Below are 19403 nucleotides of genomic sequence, written 5' to 3' on the forward strand. Positions count from 1 at the left end.
CAGGTTTATATTAATGCACTTGTTCTTATACATTATCATTTCTATAGTAGCTTATACACAAGTAACTTATAATATAGCTGTAACTTATAGTATAACTTACACAAGGACTTGCATGTCACTCTACATAATCTAACAGTAATAATAATTAGATTTGTAAGTAATGTGTTATTTATTAAAGATGAATGAGATTTCATAAAAATGAATAATATTTGATATGTTGAAATTTTCTTTATTTAACATTTATGGAAGGATAAAAACAATTATAAAAAACACACCACCACAACACAAATCCTGGTTAGTTGGTGGATTTGTGGAAGTTTTATGGATTTGTGGTGCTGGAATGAGGAAAGTGTGAAGAATAAGAAGATACTATAAGAAAAAGTCTTGTTAATAATTCAAAGCAGAATCCTTCACCTACGACACATGTGGATTGGGTCTCATCTTTAGCAGCTTGTGGAACTGTCTCATTTGTCTTTATTGATGAGGTGACTGTCAATGCCAGCAGGTGAATTGTGAAGTACAGCATCTCAGTGGAGGCTTCACCTTGAAGAAGGGCAATGACTTAAAACATGATATAAATCCATTGACTGTTTCCTGCTTCAAACACCTCATCGTGTCACAGGGTTGAAATGTTAGTTTTCCATCATAAACCAGCAACAGACGTGTGTATACACGGAAGTGTGTCAACATGAATGTGAAGTGAGCCAATCAAATTGCAGCCAGCATTCTGAAGCTCGTGGCCAAACAAGTGTACAAAAGATTCCCAGTAGACTCTGATTCCCAGAGTGTCTGAGGCGGAGACTATCACTTTTAACCTCATGGCCATTTCACTTTGGTGGCATGTACAATTACTTTATTTGTGGTTTCCACTTTATTTGTGTCTTCTACTTGAGACAATTGTACAGTTGTCTAATCTAATCTAATATAACATAATCAGGGGAATTCAAAACATTTTGTTGTGGTGGGGTTGGGTTCAGAGGCGTTGGAGATGTAAAAGCAAGCCTAGTTAGCTTAGCTAGCAAGTTTTTTTCACCAAAATGTCATTAGTTTGCTCTTGAAAGGCCCTGAAAAAGAATAGGAACACTACTAGTCTATCTAATAGCTTAGGAATAACAGACTTAGGTGATAAATGATACATAGCAATATGAAACCAAAGAGGATAGAAAAGGGGTTGATTTTTGTCAAAAAAAAAAAAAAAAATCCAATCAGGCCCTGAATAAAGTTAGGAATAAAATACTCAGGAATATGCTTATAATATATTGCTTATAATATATTGCCATAGAATGGTGCTATGGTATAACACAAGTTAACCTAATTTAATATGATACTATTTAGTCTGGTGTAAAGTATGAAGTCTGAGGTCTGTGACTTAGATAATGTAAAATTTTAATTCTGTCTATAAATTATATGCATTTCATTTACTGAGAACTAGAAACGAAACTGGACAGTTACACTGGGTTTAGTTAAAATAAGATTATCAAAGCATTCACTTGTGTTTGGTTCTGTCCCCCTGCACAGGACACGCCTGGCTGCCCTGACATCTGCTACTCCAGGCGTCTCACTCAAGCATCTTAAAATTACTTCAAAGCCCTTCAGGGATACGTTTAATGCTTGAAAAATCATTTTAGCCCAGACTTTTGTTTTGAAGAAGTGAAACTAATGTAATATTTTAAGAGGTATTTTGTAAGAAAGTACACCCTTTAAATCAAATTAAATTCTAGACAATGATTTAATGAACATGATGGTAAAGAATCCTCCCCTCCAAAAAGTGACATCTTAGCTAGCGTAATCATTTTGAATGTAAGCTATGATTTTCTACGCCCCTAAATTATTATTATCAGATCATTAAACCAATCAGGTGAAATTATTACTATGATTGCACTGGCAGATTTTCTCTTTATCACCCATGATAAAATCACTGTCACACATGCCCTTGAGTGACTTTTATAAAACAGCGACAAAAATAATATGATAAAATCCATATTTATAATTAATAGTACTAGCAATAAACAATTCTTTGGCTCCACAATATCAGTAACAGTAAGCTTTGTTTGCTAAGCATCACAACAGACAAACATTTGGGTATGAACTACTTGCATTCAGTGCTATCATGCATTTCCGTTTTGAAAAAAGGCGGCTCTCGCATTTCCAGCAGCATTGTTTACACTAAACAGTGAGACAGCAACTTTCTCTAACACTACATCACAACGTGAGTCTGCCATAACGTGTTAGTTCAGACAGAACATTATAAAAACAAGTGAAGAAATATATATTCTGAGCAATGCTTCAAAATTTAACAGCTCGAATGGAAAGTAAACCGTCGTGACCATTGTACCAAATTATTATTTTTCAGTTATCATAATTACTCAAATAGTAACCATACTAGCATTTATTTTTCAATTAGTAAACACAGTAGCTCTTTTACATGCCGATAACATGTTAGTGATATTTACGTTATAGCATATGGTTTATGTGACAGAATTCAATTAGCGTGACGTTGCCACAGGTGTGTGTGTATTTTAAGGATTAGATTTTAAAACCAAAATGTTGAAATTAGTTGTAATAATTTCAGAAGTTGTAATGAAAAATGAAATCTTATAATGATAAATATTAGTTTACACCATTATTTAAGATGTTGATGGTCAGAAGTCACCTAGTTGTGGAATAAAGCAATCAGAATTTATACTAGTTGACTCCACTAGTTCCTGTAACATCAAAACCACTTCCGTTATCTCAAAGTAAAAAGTAAAAAGCCATGATTTTGCAATAACTGAAAGGAAAAGGAAAAATATATGCCCCTACTGGATTTCTGTAGTATCCTGTAGTAGCATTTTCATATTCATATTTTTATTGAGTTTCATATCGCCTCTTTTATTGGATAAATGCTGAGAAAAACAGTTCCATTTTCCTTTGACCCAAACAATCTCAGTTTTCTTACTCAACAACCCCCATGCTGTTCAGCATGATTTATTAAGGCAGCGTGAAATCTGTTAGATAGTGGAGTGCAAAAGTTAATCCTTAGCACAAAATTAAATGCACCCTTATCACGAAATTAAAATGAGAAAGAAATATAATATACACCAACAAGATTTTTTTTTAGGATTTTCTAGTTTCTGCACAAAACGTTCAAATAATGTATATTTGGACATGAATGAATATATTAATATTCTCTTTTAACATGTTTGCCCACGCTGTAATGAATTTCTGTAATTACTACACCACAATAATGAGTTCAAACCAGTAAAATACTCGTACAATACTAAGTACTAAATGAGTTTTCCGATTTGATATTGTAGCCAAGCTGGTATTCTGGGAAAAGCTTTACAGTACTTCAGACTATACTGTATCAAAGCACCTTGCTGTACAGTATCATTTACTTTACTGTAAACCTAGGCACCAAAAGAATTGACCTGAGGCAGCAAATCTCATCTGCCATTTTCTGTTTTCATTTCTGGCTCTCATTTGCCAGCTAGCCTGATATTTTAAATAGATAGCTCATACAGCTTGTTTCCTTCATGTTTTTTCTGTGGTATTGAGGACTGTGACTGATTGTGTCACTGTTTTTTTTTTTTCATTGTTTATTTCTTATTGCGTAACCTTTGATTTTAGCTCTTTCTTGTGTAATGTATTCATTTAAGCAAGACAATGGAATTTGATAGCTTTTACCTGTACATAGGTTTTGCACTCTATGCTTTACATTACACAATCTCATCATAGCATTATAAGAATGATGTGGGGAAAACTATTACACACACACATTTAAGGCAAATAGACAGCTGCATTCGTGATTTCTAATATTGTACGTGTTCCAAGACCATAAGACTCAACTTGCATCATGCTATGTTTCCTCTGAATACCAAACAAGGTAAACAGAATAGTTGTAACTCTTTTATTTTAACTGAAAAACACTAAACGTACACATCTGTCATCTGTCCTTTTGTGTAATTTGTAGACGATAGAGTAAATAATCCACCTCATTCATGTTCATTAAAGCCTTGACTGTATTTTACATGCGCCATCTCAGTCACTGCTGATGACCTGTTACAGATGTGTGTGAAAAATATCACCCCAAATAGAGCTCGAATCTAAGGGGCTTGTCACTCTGTGTAATCACCTGACACAGGCCATCACTGATAGGCTGCATGAATCTACAGTTTGGGCTAGAAAGAAATCAGCACCAGCCTCGCTTCCTCATAACATATAGTGTGTTTTGCTTACACCCATTGGTGGTGCTGTTGTGCTCAGTTCCAAAAAAGTCCACAATAATCCGCTTTAGGAAATTTGTTAACCAGAAATACTCTTATGTGGATGTCAGGAATGAAACGTTATATTGATGTCTTTTTATCTTTGACAGCTTAGCCCTGCTAGCACATTTATACCACCTTCAGCATCTTTTATATACTCTGAGCAGCTTTTCGATTCACTTATCTTATTTTGTACTTCGGTTGTACCATTTTATTGTTGATTTTGCCTTATGTTTCAGATTGTTGCCTTGTTGCAGAATACACCCACATTTCATTTTTCAAATTCTGTTGTTTTGTAAATTGAAGAGATACATTCTTAAAAAATTTCCATTTAAACACCTTAGGGTTACAAACTTTTGCACACAGTTGTAATTAATATTTTATTACAAAACCAGCAAGCATTGCCACTTTAAACATCTAAAAATAAAATGTACACCCCTTACCCTAAATGAAGGGTTGAGTTGGGACATGTTTTGTGTCTGAAGTTTGCTTCTTCAGTTTTGCACTGGTGATGAAATCTCCATATGCAAACTGTTTAATCATCACACAGTTGCCTCAAACTGTGTCCCAGTTGTTCGGTGTCTCAAAGAGACTTGCTTATATAGTTTCTAGTACAGCATGACACACTGTTGCGTAGCTCAGCACTGTAGTAGCGGCCATCTTGGATCCTACTCTCTCACCCCTCACACTCTGCTAAGCATTTGTATGATTTTCACAAGCTTAGCACAAGCCAATTCTGTTCTAAGATGGTGTCAGTGTGTGTGAGTGTGCATGTGTTGGCATAATAACAGTGGCTGGAAATACATAATGTTGAACATTAAAATTCTAAGGATGTCATGCAAGTTCTTGCACCATGACAACATTAGCATAGTTAGATATGCTAATAAATTAGACTAATCTTAATCAAGGTCTTGCCTGGCTACTGTGATATCTGGAGTCATACTGACGATGAAAAAGTCCATGTCTTTAAATTGCTTTTGCTTCCCGTGTGTTGAGTGGCTGCATGTGTGTGAGACTGTTAATTAGTACAGCAGTGACATTCCTCAGCCACCCCGCCCTCAGAGCTCTGTCTGCTCGCGTAGTGGAGTGCTGGCGTGATAAATGCTAGCCTGACAGATCAATCTAGTCGAAGCATAACAGTCGTCGTGGATTCCTTCCTCCGGTCACATGCACAGAAATCATGAGGCTTTATCCCACTAGTGAAGAGCTGAAAAGAGTGTATCCCAAGCAGCTCTGCTTTTACAGTATAAAGGCATTGATGGGGAAGCAAAAGAATCGGGGAAGCAAAAGAAGTCTCTGAAGGATTGTGCACATACTCTAGAACTGGACCTGCATACAAAGAGCTCAGGTAGATGCTTAGGTAATAATCACACACGCTCACTCACACACAAACACACATACACACACGCACACACGTGCAGAGCTTGTGGAAATACTGGGATATACCGTGCTGAAAGAGGATCAACCAAACAATAGAGCGTGTCGAAGGTTCCCTGTTGCCTTCATAGCAGCTGAATACATAAAGCATGCAAACAGAACAGAGGTGTAGGGTGCATTGCTCATTCTGCAGCCTGGGATGTAAATGACATCAGCTTCAAAAGAATAAAGCATGCTCTTGAGTCACAGAAGAGCCAAGCGCTTACTTAACCAATCATCTCCAAGTCCCCACTGAGCCCCCTCCTCCTCCTGCATCTCCTGGCTGAATGAATTTCGGACTAATGCAGCTGCAGCACGATCTACAAACCAGTCTGTGCATGTCTGGTTAATGCGTCTGTGATGTGCCTCCTCGGATTTCGCAGAAATAACGGAAGAAAGCCGAAGGCTCTTTACCTTGCGCCTGCGGTCCTTCGAGCGGTTCCTCTTCTTGATCTTCTCCTCCTCTTTCTCCCTCTGCTCCTGGGCCGCGGCCTCGGCTAGGTCCTTGTTCTTGCGGATCTGCTTGGCGGCTTGCGCCATGGTGACGCTGTGCCCGTATGCCTCAGTGTCCTCGTGCCAGTCCTTGGGCCAGTGCCTGCACCAGTTCCTGCAGGTGCCAGTGCGGGAGAGATGGCGGCGCTAAGCCCCTGGGAGGGAGCGCCTTGCGAGGTGGCCGGTCCCAGGCAGCACGCCGCAAAAAAAGAGCTGCTGCTGATGCTGCCGTTGCCGCCGCCTCCTGCCTCTCATCCGCACAGGAGTCTTCCCCTCCCCCTCCTCTCCCTCTCTCTCTCTCTCTCTCTCTCTCTCTCACACACTCACTCTCGTGCTCTCACCCTGTCTCTCTTGCTCTCTCGCTCACTCGCTCTCTCTCTTTCTCTCTATCAGCACACACCAGTCAGTCACGCAGTCTCAGGCTCAACACTGTGAGGATGGATACTGCAGCAGCTCCTTCTCTCTCTCTCTCTCTCTCTCTGTCCCTCTCTCTCGCTATCTCTCACCCTCTCTATCCCTTGTTCCTTCCATTTGTCAGCATTCCTTCATGCATAGCTCCAGAATACATACAGTATACACACTGTATGCTTTTGATGTACATCCAGATCTAATCAGCTTATTTTTTATTTCACACCTTCCCTATGATTAGCAACAAGCTAGCACAGATGCATTTCAAATCAGGATTTCCATTTTTATAATGTAACCCTTTACATTCCAGCCTTAAATCGGCTTTACACTGTATGATGTTCATCCTGATTTTGCTGTCACCGACTAAAAAGGAAACACATTATAAAAGAATTCTTTGGTCATGAGTTGAGATTGGCGGTCTTAGAATACATAATATGATGTGTTTACCGGTGGCTAATTTAGTGCCACAACAGCGACAACAAAATACTGGCAGTGGGAGATATTTTTTATTAAAATGTCAGATTAGGAGCAGTGCTACAATGTTCATCTAAAAGCCATGAATATGTGAAGAGCTTAGGATGATGCAAAGCTTATGGGACAGCTACAGATATAGTAGTAGTGATGATGAAACGTAAAAGAAACATGCTAATGGACAGGGAAAAAAAATCCTCATCACCTTAAGCTCACTTTGAAGAATGTTTGTGTTTATGCAAGCCCATTTTCTGCACAAGCCTGGATCAATCTGATTGATGGCATAAGCAAAACGTAGTAATTTTCCTTAATCAGTGGTCTATCGTTAGGGGATGTTCATCATATAATCTGACATGTAGAACATGTTATCACACAGAGTGTTTTAGAATTTGGCCAAGGTTTTACTGGGATATATATCTCATAAAGTGTCATAAATAATAATCTTAGGGGGAAAAAAAACGCCGATATCACACAGCCTATAACCAGCTTTATTCACATTTCCAGCAGGTCCTCAGCCGAACACCACATGGCCTGAAATTCATAAATGGCCCACAGACACCCCGCAGTGAAAAGGAGGCCAAGGAGCACAAAGAAATGCCTACAGCATCAGTTTCCACAGGCAATCTCCAATCGCAATTCAACACACGCCAACTTCAAAAGAAAAGGGCTCAGAAGCAATAACCGTCCCTGCTCCCTAATGTCACTGTTTACTGCTCAAAACCAACGCCTTAATAACAGGCATGCTGATTATAGCACTGTAAGGAGCATTGCTTGCACCTGATGAGGAATTAAAGACACTAAGTCTGGATCTCCAGCAACATGCTCAAGAGACACCGCCGTGCAAATGTGTGTTTCCCACTGAGACAGATCTGTGGGGTCACATGACCTGCAATATACATCATCTTTATTTGTGGTCGTTGTGGCATTGAGCCTCAATGCCAAAGAGTCAATCAGTAACTTTAACAATAAACAGCTGAACTAAAAGTGGTCTCTTCTTAAAGGAACAGTGCTAGACAAAAACGAAATTGTGCTCAAGTTGATGTCTGAAGCTTTATCAGATTTCAAGCTGGCTGATGGTGTTTGGTGAGTTGTAACAGTGTACAAAAAAGAGAGTAACAAAAGATTAAAAAAAAAGATTCCACATACTTCCTGGAAAACGGATGAAAAAGGATGACACTCAAAGGCCAGAGTATATCAGATTATATTTGTCAGATGTTACAACCGACTTCATTCATGATTTAATTTAATATACACACACCGTATACCTTTAATAGGAACACCTGTACACCTGCACATTTATGCAGTAATCCAATCAGCCAATCATGTGGCAGCAGCACAATGCATAAAATCATGCAGATACAGGTCAAGAGCTTCAGTTAATGTTCATATCAAACATCAGAATGGGGTGCGGAGGGTGCAGAGGGTCTGCAGGCTGAAACACCTTGTTGATGAGAGATTAGAGAAGAATGACCAGACTGGTTTGAGCTGACAGGAAGTCTATAGTAACGCACTTTTTACAACTGTAGTGAGCAGAAAAGCATCTCAGAATGCACATCAAACCTTAAGGTGGATGAGCTACAACAGCAGAAGACCACATCAGGTTCCACTCCTGTCAGCCAAGAACAAGAATCTGATGCTATCATGGGCACAGGCTCACACAAACTACACAGTGGAAGACTAGAAAAAGACCAGGTGTTTTTTTTTTTTTCAATCATTAACTGTCCAGTTTGGGTGAGTCTGTGCCCATGATTGCCTCAGATTCCTGTTATTGGCTGACAGGAGTGGACCCAGTGTGGTCTTCTGCTTTGTAGCCCATCCAACTTAAGGTTCAATGATGTGTGCATGCTGAGATGTTTTTCTGCTTACCACAGTTGTAAAGAGTGATTATTTGAGATATTTGAGATTCTTCCTGGCAGCTCGAACCAATCTGGCCATTTTTCCTCTGACCTTTCTTATCAACAAGGTGCTTCTACTCACAGAACTGTCGCTCACTCAGTGTTTTTTATTTTACACACCATACTGTGTAAACTCTAGAGATTGTTGTGTGTGAAATCCCAGGAGATCAGCAGTTTCTGAAATACTCAAACCAGCCCATCTGGCACCAACAACCACGCCACGGTTAAAGTCACAGAGATCACACTTTTTCCCCTTTCTGATGTTTGATGTGAACATTAACTGTAGCTCTTGACCTGTATATGCATGATTTTATGCACTGTGCTGCTGCCACATGATTGGCTGATTAGATAACTGCATAAATGTGCAATTGTTCATGTATTCCTATTAAAGTGGATGGTGAGTGTATATCTTCTGACATTAACATGAAAATGTTATTTTTATCATGAATAGTTAACAAATGTACCTATTATGCGTAAAAACCTACTTCCTGTTCCTGCTATTCTGATATCATCTGTGGGAGGTCATGTGATCAGAAGGTGCTCAACATTGGATACATATTGCACCTTTAACCTACATCGTCTTTGCACATAATCATTCCAGCTTATTTTTATTTTTCATGCACAAAAACAGTTATACATAGACAGTATACACAGAGCTGAGTTGTTAGAATGAGAGAATAACTCCATCTGGTGGGCACGTTCAGAACCGTGTGTTTAAGGGCTCTGTTGCCCTGCGTTCAAAGCAGCAGATGATCAGTTTAGTGCACAACCAGTGATTGTACATATGGGTGGACGTTGTAACAGGGGTTTAAATGTGAAGCTAGAATGTTTCTGAGACCCTCTAGAGGCTGGCTGCTGTACAATTTTTAACCCCACCCATTCCCAAGTTAGTGAATGGGACATGACCCAAACTTTCATTTATGGTTCTATCTCCACAAATTATTATCAGGAATAGGTTCAGTTGACCCTGATATATATCCCTCACTATTATTCTTTTAAAATAAATATGTTTTATAGGAGTTATTTGGTGCTAATAAAAGGGTGTGATTGAGGAGGTGAATGACAGTCTTGGATGTGACAGTCGAGCCTCATGGACACGCACACACCCCAACATGAACCTGAAGCTCTTGACAGTTCTGGAGCAAATCCATGTCTCAGGGTTCTAACAAACCCTCAGCGGCAAGTTCTTTGCAGTTTTTACGAAATGTTGCTCATTTTGATGTCTGATTTTTTTTCCCTCAAAAAATAGGTTATGTTGAGGGTAAATGTTGACCAGTAAATTTTCAGTTGGTATATTACATTAGCTGCTTATACTTACATTAATTTGATTAACATAATTGATTAGCCAATGTCATCTAGCTAGTAAACAGTAGCACAGTGAGCCATGAATCAAAATCTTTTACTGACAGCACTAAAATAAATCTGCTTGTGCAAATTATACAACTACCATTTAGCATTTTACATATTAATTCATTAATAATGCTGTACTTACCACTTTGAGATATTGTTCAATGCGCCATCTTATGTTGCACTTCAGGTAATATCTCTCATCATGAGAGCATGAAGCAGGAGTGTGTCCCTGACCAATATACGCAGGAAAGAGGTTGTCTTTACTGCGCCGACTTTGGCTCCAATTTTGACCTACTGTGCAAAATCAGTCAAGTGACTTTCAATTTGAACAAAAAAGACTTCTCAAGTAAATGACGCTATGTTGTCCACTCATATATACAGTCATTGTGTGTGACACAGAGCTAAGATTTCAGAACAAATGACACTGGAATTAGAATTGAGGCTTAAATGATTCCTTGGACCAATACTATGGAATGTGTGCCAATGTTTTTCAGTTCCCCAAACAAAGTGTAGTTCCTACCTGCAATTACTGCACATTCACATTTGTTTGACTCACAAAAATGGAAGAAAATATAACCACAGTTTCATCTTATCCTGGCATATACAACCTTTCATTAAATAGACATTACAAACAAAAATAACGTCTAGAAGGATCCAATTTTCACACTGATTGGTGCATTATGTAATTTGTGTTTAGATAGTTAGATTTCAAAGCTAGACTGTATATAGCTACTACCTTTTCTCATTGCAACTATAAAACCACTGGACAGTGAATGCCCACAAGTGAAAACAGTAGTGGTCGCTACAACCTGTCCCTTGCTAGTGTGAACCCAGGGTCAGTTTGTTTGCCAAGTCTGAATAAGAGTAAAATTAATAATTTTGTTTCGTTAATTTTGTTAATTTTTTTTCTGAACCTAAAGCAAAAAAGAAAAAAAAATTGAGATAAATTTAGATACTGTGATTTGCATTATTGTCATGCAGTAGAAAAGATTATACATATTAAAGTTTAGACACATAGTCTATAAAAAGTTAAAAAGATAATAACATACAGACAGGTCGATAAGTATTTGGACAGTGACACAATTTTCGGAATTTAGCCTCTGTACACCACCACAATGGACTATCTGCTTTAATTCAAGGGATTTAACAAAAATATGGCATTAACCATTTAGGAATTACAGTCATTTTTTGCAGAGTCCTTCCATTTTCACAAGTAATTGGACATACTAACAAAATCATAAATATTAGGATTATTTTAGCACTTGGAAGCAAATCTTTTGCAGCCAGTGACTGCCTGAAGTCTGGAACCCATGGACATCATCAAATGCTGAGTTTCCTCCCTTGAGAGGCTTTGCCAGGGCTTTACTGCAGCCGCCTTCAGTTGCTGCTTGTTTGTGGGTCTTTCTGCCTAAAGGTTTGTCTTCAGTAAGTGAAATGCATGCTCAATTGGGTTGAGGTCATTGGACATTTAAGAACATTTAATTTCTTTTCCTTAAGAAGCCCTTGGGGTGCTTTCGTGGTATGTTTTGGGTCATATATATATATATATATATATATATATATATATATATATATATATATATATATATATATATCTGTACTGTGAAGTTTTGCAGCATTTGACTGAATCTGAACAGAAAGTATAGCTCTATACACTTTCACTACAGAATTCATCCTGCTAATTCTATCAGCAGTCATTAAACACTGGTGACCCATGCCGTAACACTTCCTCCACCATGTTTAGCAGATGATGTGGTATGCTTTGGATCATGAGCCCTTTCTTTTCCTTCTCCATACTCTTCCCATAATTCTGGTACAAGTTAAACTTGCATCAGAACTGGTCAGGTTTTTTTTTTTATAGGTTTTTTTTTTTTTAGCAAAGTCTAATCTGGCCTTTTTGTTCTTGAGTGCTACCAGTAGTTTGTCTCTTGAGGTAAATCGTCTGTATTTACATTCATGAATGCAGCGCCTGATTGTAGACTTTGACAATAATACACCTACCTCCTCCGGAGTGTTCTTGACTTGGCTAGATGTTGAGAAGGGGTTTTTCTTCACCAAGGAAATAATTCTGCAATCATCCACTTTAGTTGCTTTCTGTGGTCTTCCAGGCCTTTTAGTGTTGCTGAGCTCACCAGTGCATTCCTTCTTTTTAAGAATGTTTATTTGGCCACTCCTAAAGTTTCTGCTATCTTTCTGATAGGTCTGTTTTGTTTTTTCAGCCTAATGATGGCCTCTTTCACTTGCATCAACACCTCTTCAGACTGCATATTGAGAGTTCCCATGAACAGTACCAAATGCAAATTCAACACTTGAAATCAACTCCAGACCTTTTATCTCTTTAATTTATCATGAAATAACAAGGATACAGGCCACATCTGGCCATGAAACTGCTTATCAGTCAATTGTCAAATTGTCAAATTGTGAAAATGGAGGGTCTCTGTAAAACATGGCTGTAATTCCTAAACAGTTAATGCAATATTTTTGTAAAATGCCTTCAATTAAAGCTGAAAGTCTACGCTTCAATCACATCTTGATTGCTTCATTTCAAATCCATTGCGGTGGTGTGCAGAGACAAAAGTACAAAAAAATGTGTCACTGTCCAAATACTTATCAACCTGACTGTATAAAAAGGACTCTACAAAAAAGTGATTTCCAGTTGAATAAGCAAATGATTCAGTCATCAATACGAATTTCATTGGACTCCTCAACATTATCCCCACGGTCCAGTTGTGGAGTGCCGTGGTCCGGTGTATTAATCACCACTGTGGCGTATTCAGTTTGTGGGTCAAACTTCATCAAATGATCAGAGTCTTTGGCTGCTCCGGTGAACTTCACTGTGGCGTACCATAACTCCTCTTCACCTGGCTGAAAGGGCACAGAATTTGTGTGTTAAGGAGCAATTTGTGTTATTGTCATATTTATTGTAGTAGAAATAAGAGACTGTACTACCACTCTGGTCTGCTCTTTGTCCTCCTTGTGAGGAACAGGAACTCTACGTTCAGCTTTGATAATGAAGAAAAAAGAAAAAATATATTTTGTTAATTGCTATTTTTGTATACACTTGAGTGCAAAAGTTTGCATCCACTATGGTTTTTGAATGAAAATAAGAAAATGTGCCTCTATTTTACAATTTATCTACAAAATAGAATTCTAGAATGATTAAAAAAATTAAATGTGGGAGTATCCTGCAACAAGATATTATTCCAAAACATAAAGAAGGAACAAAAAAAGTTTTGCCTTCACCCTCTCAGTCTCCAGACCTGATCTGAAGAAGGCAGTGTTTGATAAAGGTATAACAGAAATACACTATATGGCCAAAATTGTGCTTTTTAAACATACCATTTCAGATTTAGTAGCCTCTATGCTGTTATAATAACCTCTTAGAGGTTATTATAAAGGCAAATACTGGACTAAATCTTCCTAAATCTTCCTCTTGGAAGACTTTCCACTAGATTTTGGAGCATGGCAGTGGGGATTTGCCCAGTGTTTAGTCAGTGTTCCAGTTCATTCCAAAGGTGTTTAGTGAGGTTGAGGTACAGGTCTTCCACGCAAACCTTGGCAAACTATGTCTTCATTGAGCTCGCTTTGTGCACAGGGGCATTGTCATGCTGGAACAGGTTTGGACCCCTTAGTTCCAGTGAAGGAAAATTGTTTTGGCCATATTGTGTACCAATCCCTAAAAAGTGATTCATAATTTCCCTGTTGTTCTCTAAACTTAGAACATAATATAGTAACAGTGAGCCATCAAGGTCATACCTTTTCTGGACATAATGTAAATACATGTTATGCAGTGACAAGCCAAAGAGAGGACGATCAGGAGGCCCACCACAGTCAGTCCAATGTATGCATTCTCAGCTGTAAGAGGCCAAACGGCAATTATTAACTATTTTTCCTTTCCAGGCCTGTGTACTTTCATAACACTGATAAAACACAGTTTCTATAAAGAATATTACACAATTCTTACGTATCATCTCCACTGCTTCTGTTGCATTTGGGCTGAAAGAGTTATTGCAGTGGGAGCTCACAGGAGAAACTCCATCACTTCCACCTCCAAATATGTGAAATAAAACCACACCTTAAGATCAGCAAAGTCAATCAGCCACATCGTGTTTGCTATTCACTTTTTTTTTGCACTGGAGCTACAAAGAAACCTATCTTCGGTGATGGTACCCGCTGTAACACTGGTTCACACAAAGAAGTCCATGTTTCCTGAAATCTTTTGTCTATATATCCACCTCAAACCACATCCAGTTCCTGAGGGTTGTTACACAGACATGGTGATGTGGTTTAGGACACAGTATAGGGGAGAGCTGGCACAACTTTTTTGGTCTGAGTTATATTACTCAACGATGGTTTAAATTACAGACTTCATACTTTGCACATAACATCATGCATATGCTTGATTCATTTATAATGTGCAAGTTTCCCCATATGAGTACTTTACATTTTCACTGAAACCTAAAGGAGTCTCGTGTTACAGTTTTACTGTCAACATGGAATGCGTCAATTATCAAAAAATACTATTAAAAAACACTGTAAACTTACATGTATAGTACTGTGCAAAAGTCTTAGGCACATGCAAAGAAATGCTGTAGAGCAAAGATGCCTTCAAAAATAATGAAATTAAATGTTTCTACATTTAAAAAAATATTATAAAGAGCAGTAAACAGTAATAAATGAAACAAAGTCAATATTTGCTGTGACGATCCTTATAGTAGTCTCAGGTACACTCTGTGCACTTTTATAAGGAAATGAGCTGTAAGTGTTTCTGAGCATCTTGCAGAAGCAGCCGCAGTTCTTCTGGAAACTTTGACTGTCACACTTGCTTCTTATTTTTGCAGCAAAACCCAGCAGCCTTCATTATGTTTTTTTGTCTGACAAGTGGTCTCTTATGTAATCTGCTGCTTTCTTTACTGACATACAAGCATTTTTCTGTAACATTTAATTTAGTGCTGGAAAACTACTGCTTGGAAATCTAAAATGTTTTTGTACTGAATCAGTAATGTAGAAGTCAGAAAATAAAAATCTATAACAAAGTTTGTACTAAAAATAATAGGGTGCCTAAGACTTTTGCATAGTACTGTACATCAAAAAAAACCTATATAAACCATCATACATTCATAGCTCCATGTGATATACGTTTAAGTATACCTTGGAAAATGATAATTAGCTAAAGAAGATCAGTGGATGTCTATTACGCACATGCACATGCAAAAAAAATCACCCATTTAAAGACATGATGACACTGATAAAACTGATAAAGACATTATCCGTTTAAAATTGTTTTCCTTATTTTTTTGGTTGTTATTATTGTATCATAGTAACCATGATGGTATGGCATATACAGTAGTTACTGTGGTTTAACAATAACCTCTTTATGCATGGCGAAAAAAAAAAAAAAAAGACATCTTAGCAAGTGAAATTATCTTGAATATAGTCAAATTTTCTAGTATGTCCTATTATAAGCTTGCCTTAATCCAAATAAAAGGTTTTTAAACCTATTTCTAGATATTTTTATTCCATTTCAAGCTTGAATTTTTCTTATTTTACTTTCACACATTTTCTTTCTAGAAATAAATGCTTACAATTAGCAAAATTATTTTCTAATCAAACAAGACTATTTCAAGCTAAATCTTTCTTATAATAAGAAATGCTAGACAAGTTTGACTATATCCAAGATATTTTTACTTGATAAGTATTTTTGCAGTGTGAGCCCTGCATCCATTTCAGTTCGTGCTCAGGTGCACGGTAATGCACAGTAAGTGCTACTCTAAACAGTTTTAGATCTTTGAAGCAAGATGCGTATGCACAGATTTCAGTTTTTGAACGTGTAAGGGAAAAAAATATTGATTTTTGTTTGTTTGTTTTTTTATTCATTTATTTTTATCTTGGCACAAAAATAGGTTTTTCACAAATATCACCAGAAAGAGTGGACGAAACGGAATTGATGAAGTTGTATATGGACAGAAGTCACAGTTGCATTCTTGCATTTAGAGAGACAGTTTGTTATAATTCTCCTTCTTAGACCTCACCTCCCAAAGTTTAAAGCCTGAACTGTACCAGAAAGCTGGAAGTGAATACTGACTGTCCCTGAAGTCAGATCACATATCTTAATCACGTCTTTTGAATCAGATATATATGAATGTTTGGGTGAATATTTACAGGAAATTATTTGGCTAGATGGATTTCAATTACCTCGTAGCTACAATAGTTTCATAGATCCAGTGCAAAACTACACAACTAACATCAGACACAAAACTCACTTGACTGATTTGATATCATTTGAGGTAAAGTGGAAATCATGTACATTTGATTTTTCACTGAAAAGTTCCTTTAAATGTGCTAACAGTAATGAAGTATGAAAAATAAAAAAGTATATATAGTGCCTTTCATTATGGGTTGATTAACACAAGAACTAATTGTGAAAGTTATATTGTCAGTCCCACTGAAATATAAACAACATTCATTATCTATATTGAACTCAGATGCAAAATTCTGAACTGATATCATTTAGTTTTTTCACTATTGATAGTTTAACCTACACTATTTAGCCAGTTCAACGCAATAAAGGAAAATAAGGAAAATGTTTCGTACTTACATAAAATGTGCTTGCACATCAGACTGCCCATGGCTGAGAGTTTCTGGTAGTTTAGCAGCAGCACAAACACCTTGTATGTAAACCAGCAAACAGGAGAAGTGAAACAAGAGATATGGAAATAAGTGTTATATTCTGCTTCACTGTTTCAAGCCCTACACATTTTAGGTATGAGTATCATGGACCTCCCTGTTACACTCAGTGCTCAGAAGTTTGAGAATTCTAATAAAAATCCTATATTTAGTCCTCTATAAACATTTGGACAATACCTGTGATTTAAAAGCTGTGTCACAAACCACATACTGCAAAATTATACACTCTTTATGGTAACAGGTATTCTATGGGAGTGTATAATTTTGACATACTATTTAGTGCCCTGGTATGCGGTTTGGGATTGATATGGTATTTATGACTCTTTTTAGTGAATCACATTAATCAGCTTATATCTCCAATAAGATCGCACTCTTTCAACTTCCAAAAGGCTCAATGCCAATTTTTTTCTAAACTGTCTAATGTCTTAAACTGTTCAATGAATTAGATTATAGTATCATTATATAATTATTCAATACTTTGTACTTTGCATTTCATTACTATATCTCCTGTATCTGCACTTAACTTTCATTAACATAGAATATAAAGACAATTTCACAGTCACACACAGATGAATCATGACTTAACGTAAACTGAACTGTTATGCTGAATATTGTATATATGCCAAACACCTCAGATGAGTTACTGAACCAAATGAGTCACTGAACAACAACAGCAACATCAAACCAAACATGGGAGTCGGGCTAAACAGGATCTATGTACACGATATGGCCAAAAGAACGTGGACACCTGACCATTACACCCATATGAGGGTCTTTTCCAAACTATTACCATACAGTTTGAAGCACAGAATTGTCTACAATGACTTTGTATGCTGCAGCATTACAATTTCCCTTCACTGCAACTAAGATGTTCTATCCCAAACCTGTTCCAGCATGACACTGCCCCTGTGCACAAAGTGAGGTCCATAAAGACACGGTTTGCCAATGTTGGTGTGGAAGAATTTGAGTGGTCTTCACAGAGCCCTGACTCAACCCCACTGAACAGCTTTAGGATGAATTGGAATGCAGAAATCCCAACAGCCACATTCTACTTTCTAGTGGAAAGCCTTCGCAGAAGAGAAAAGGAGAGCAACTCCATATTAATGCCTATGGTTTTGGAACAGGATGTTCAACAAGCATATATGAGTGGGATGGACTGGTGTCCAGATACTTTTGCATACTTTTGGCCATATAGTGTGTGTGTATGTATGTGTGTGTATATATATATATATATATATATATATATATATATATATATTATATATATATATATATATATATATATACACAGAGCAATAATCTGTAAATAGACTGTACAGTATAATATACAGAATACTATGCAAGCATACTCATGGCCAGTGTATGCAACTGGCTTTAAGTGTTCGTTCATTCATTCATTCATTCGCTCATTCATTCGAGTACGTGCTTTATCCTGGTCAGGGTGAAGATGGACCCATAGTCTGTGCATGAGACTGGTGTCCCATTCAGTGTGTACTCCCATCTCGTGCCCAGTGTTCCTATAGATTCCAGATTCACCAAGACCCTGACCAGGATAACGCACTTACTGAAGATGAATGAATGAATTAACAAACAAACATTTACATAAGTTATTAAGCACCACGGCAGCAATTATTACATCTTATAAGATACTTATGATGCTACAATCTTGGCACAACTGGATTGAGATTCTTTCATTTTTCTCTGCTGAACCTCTCCAAATTTGTCCCACTGTGTCAGGAGTGTTGTGTTTATAACATACATCAATTTCAATAAATGCACAATCCATTTGGCAACAGCTGTAATTACTGAGAGATATGGCTAAGTGTCACAGTAAGTCATGGTCCAACAAGCAAGTGAGTAAAAGAAAGGAAACAGACATTACTCTGCTTCCTTAAACAAATAAAATAAAAAAAAACCCTCCCTAAAGTACCTTCCTAAAAAGTCCCTAGAGACGAACCCTGCTTTTCAAGCTTATTATTCCTTTGTAGAAACCTTTGCCATTCTCAGTCATGCTCTGGTTTAAATATGGACAGCACTTTTACCCACATAAAAATCAGACCATGTGCACAACATCGCGTCTACATACAATGTCTATCCAAAGTGTATTCTACTTTTATATGCATCTTTCTATTCAAACAATGACATGCAATGTATCAATATAGTTATCTATATGCAATATTGACATATACAGTGTGTGTGTAATTTATATATATATATATTATAATGTATATACACACACACACACACACACACACACACACACACACACACACAAATACATACATACACACGCACACACTTAATTCCTATATTTCTCATTTATATTCTTAGTATGTAAGAGTCTCTGTGGTATAAATGCCACTATAATGCCACTATAATCCCACTATAAAATCCACCATGTTCATCTTTCACAGATCACTGTGGTATAACAGAAATACAA

General features: G+C 37.3%; 1 protein-coding gene across 6 annotated transcripts in view; it reads right to left on the reverse strand.

The window, feature by feature from the left end:
• ank1b (ankyrin 1, erythrocytic b) overlaps window positions 1-6417 on the reverse strand; it is a 96055-nt gene extending 89638 nt beyond the window's left edge. For all 6 annotated transcript variants that reach the window (XM_026941143.3, XM_026941142.3, XM_026941147.3 and 3 more), the window contains exon 1: window positions 6075-6417. In XM_026941143.3, the coding sequence (XP_026796944.2) occupies window positions 6075-6200 (126 nt within the window). In that variant the 5' untranslated portion in view covers window positions 6201-6417. The remainder of the gene's footprint in view (window positions 1-6074) is intronic.
• Window positions 6418-19403: the final 12986 nt, after the last annotated feature.

Source organism: Pangasianodon hypophthalmus, chromosome 15 (assembly GCF_027358585.1).
Source record: "Pangasianodon hypophthalmus isolate fPanHyp1 chromosome 15, fPanHyp1.pri, whole genome shotgun sequence".
In the NCBI taxonomy this organism is placed as follows: Eukaryota; Metazoa; Chordata; class Actinopteri; order Siluriformes; family Pangasiidae; genus Pangasianodon; species Pangasianodon hypophthalmus.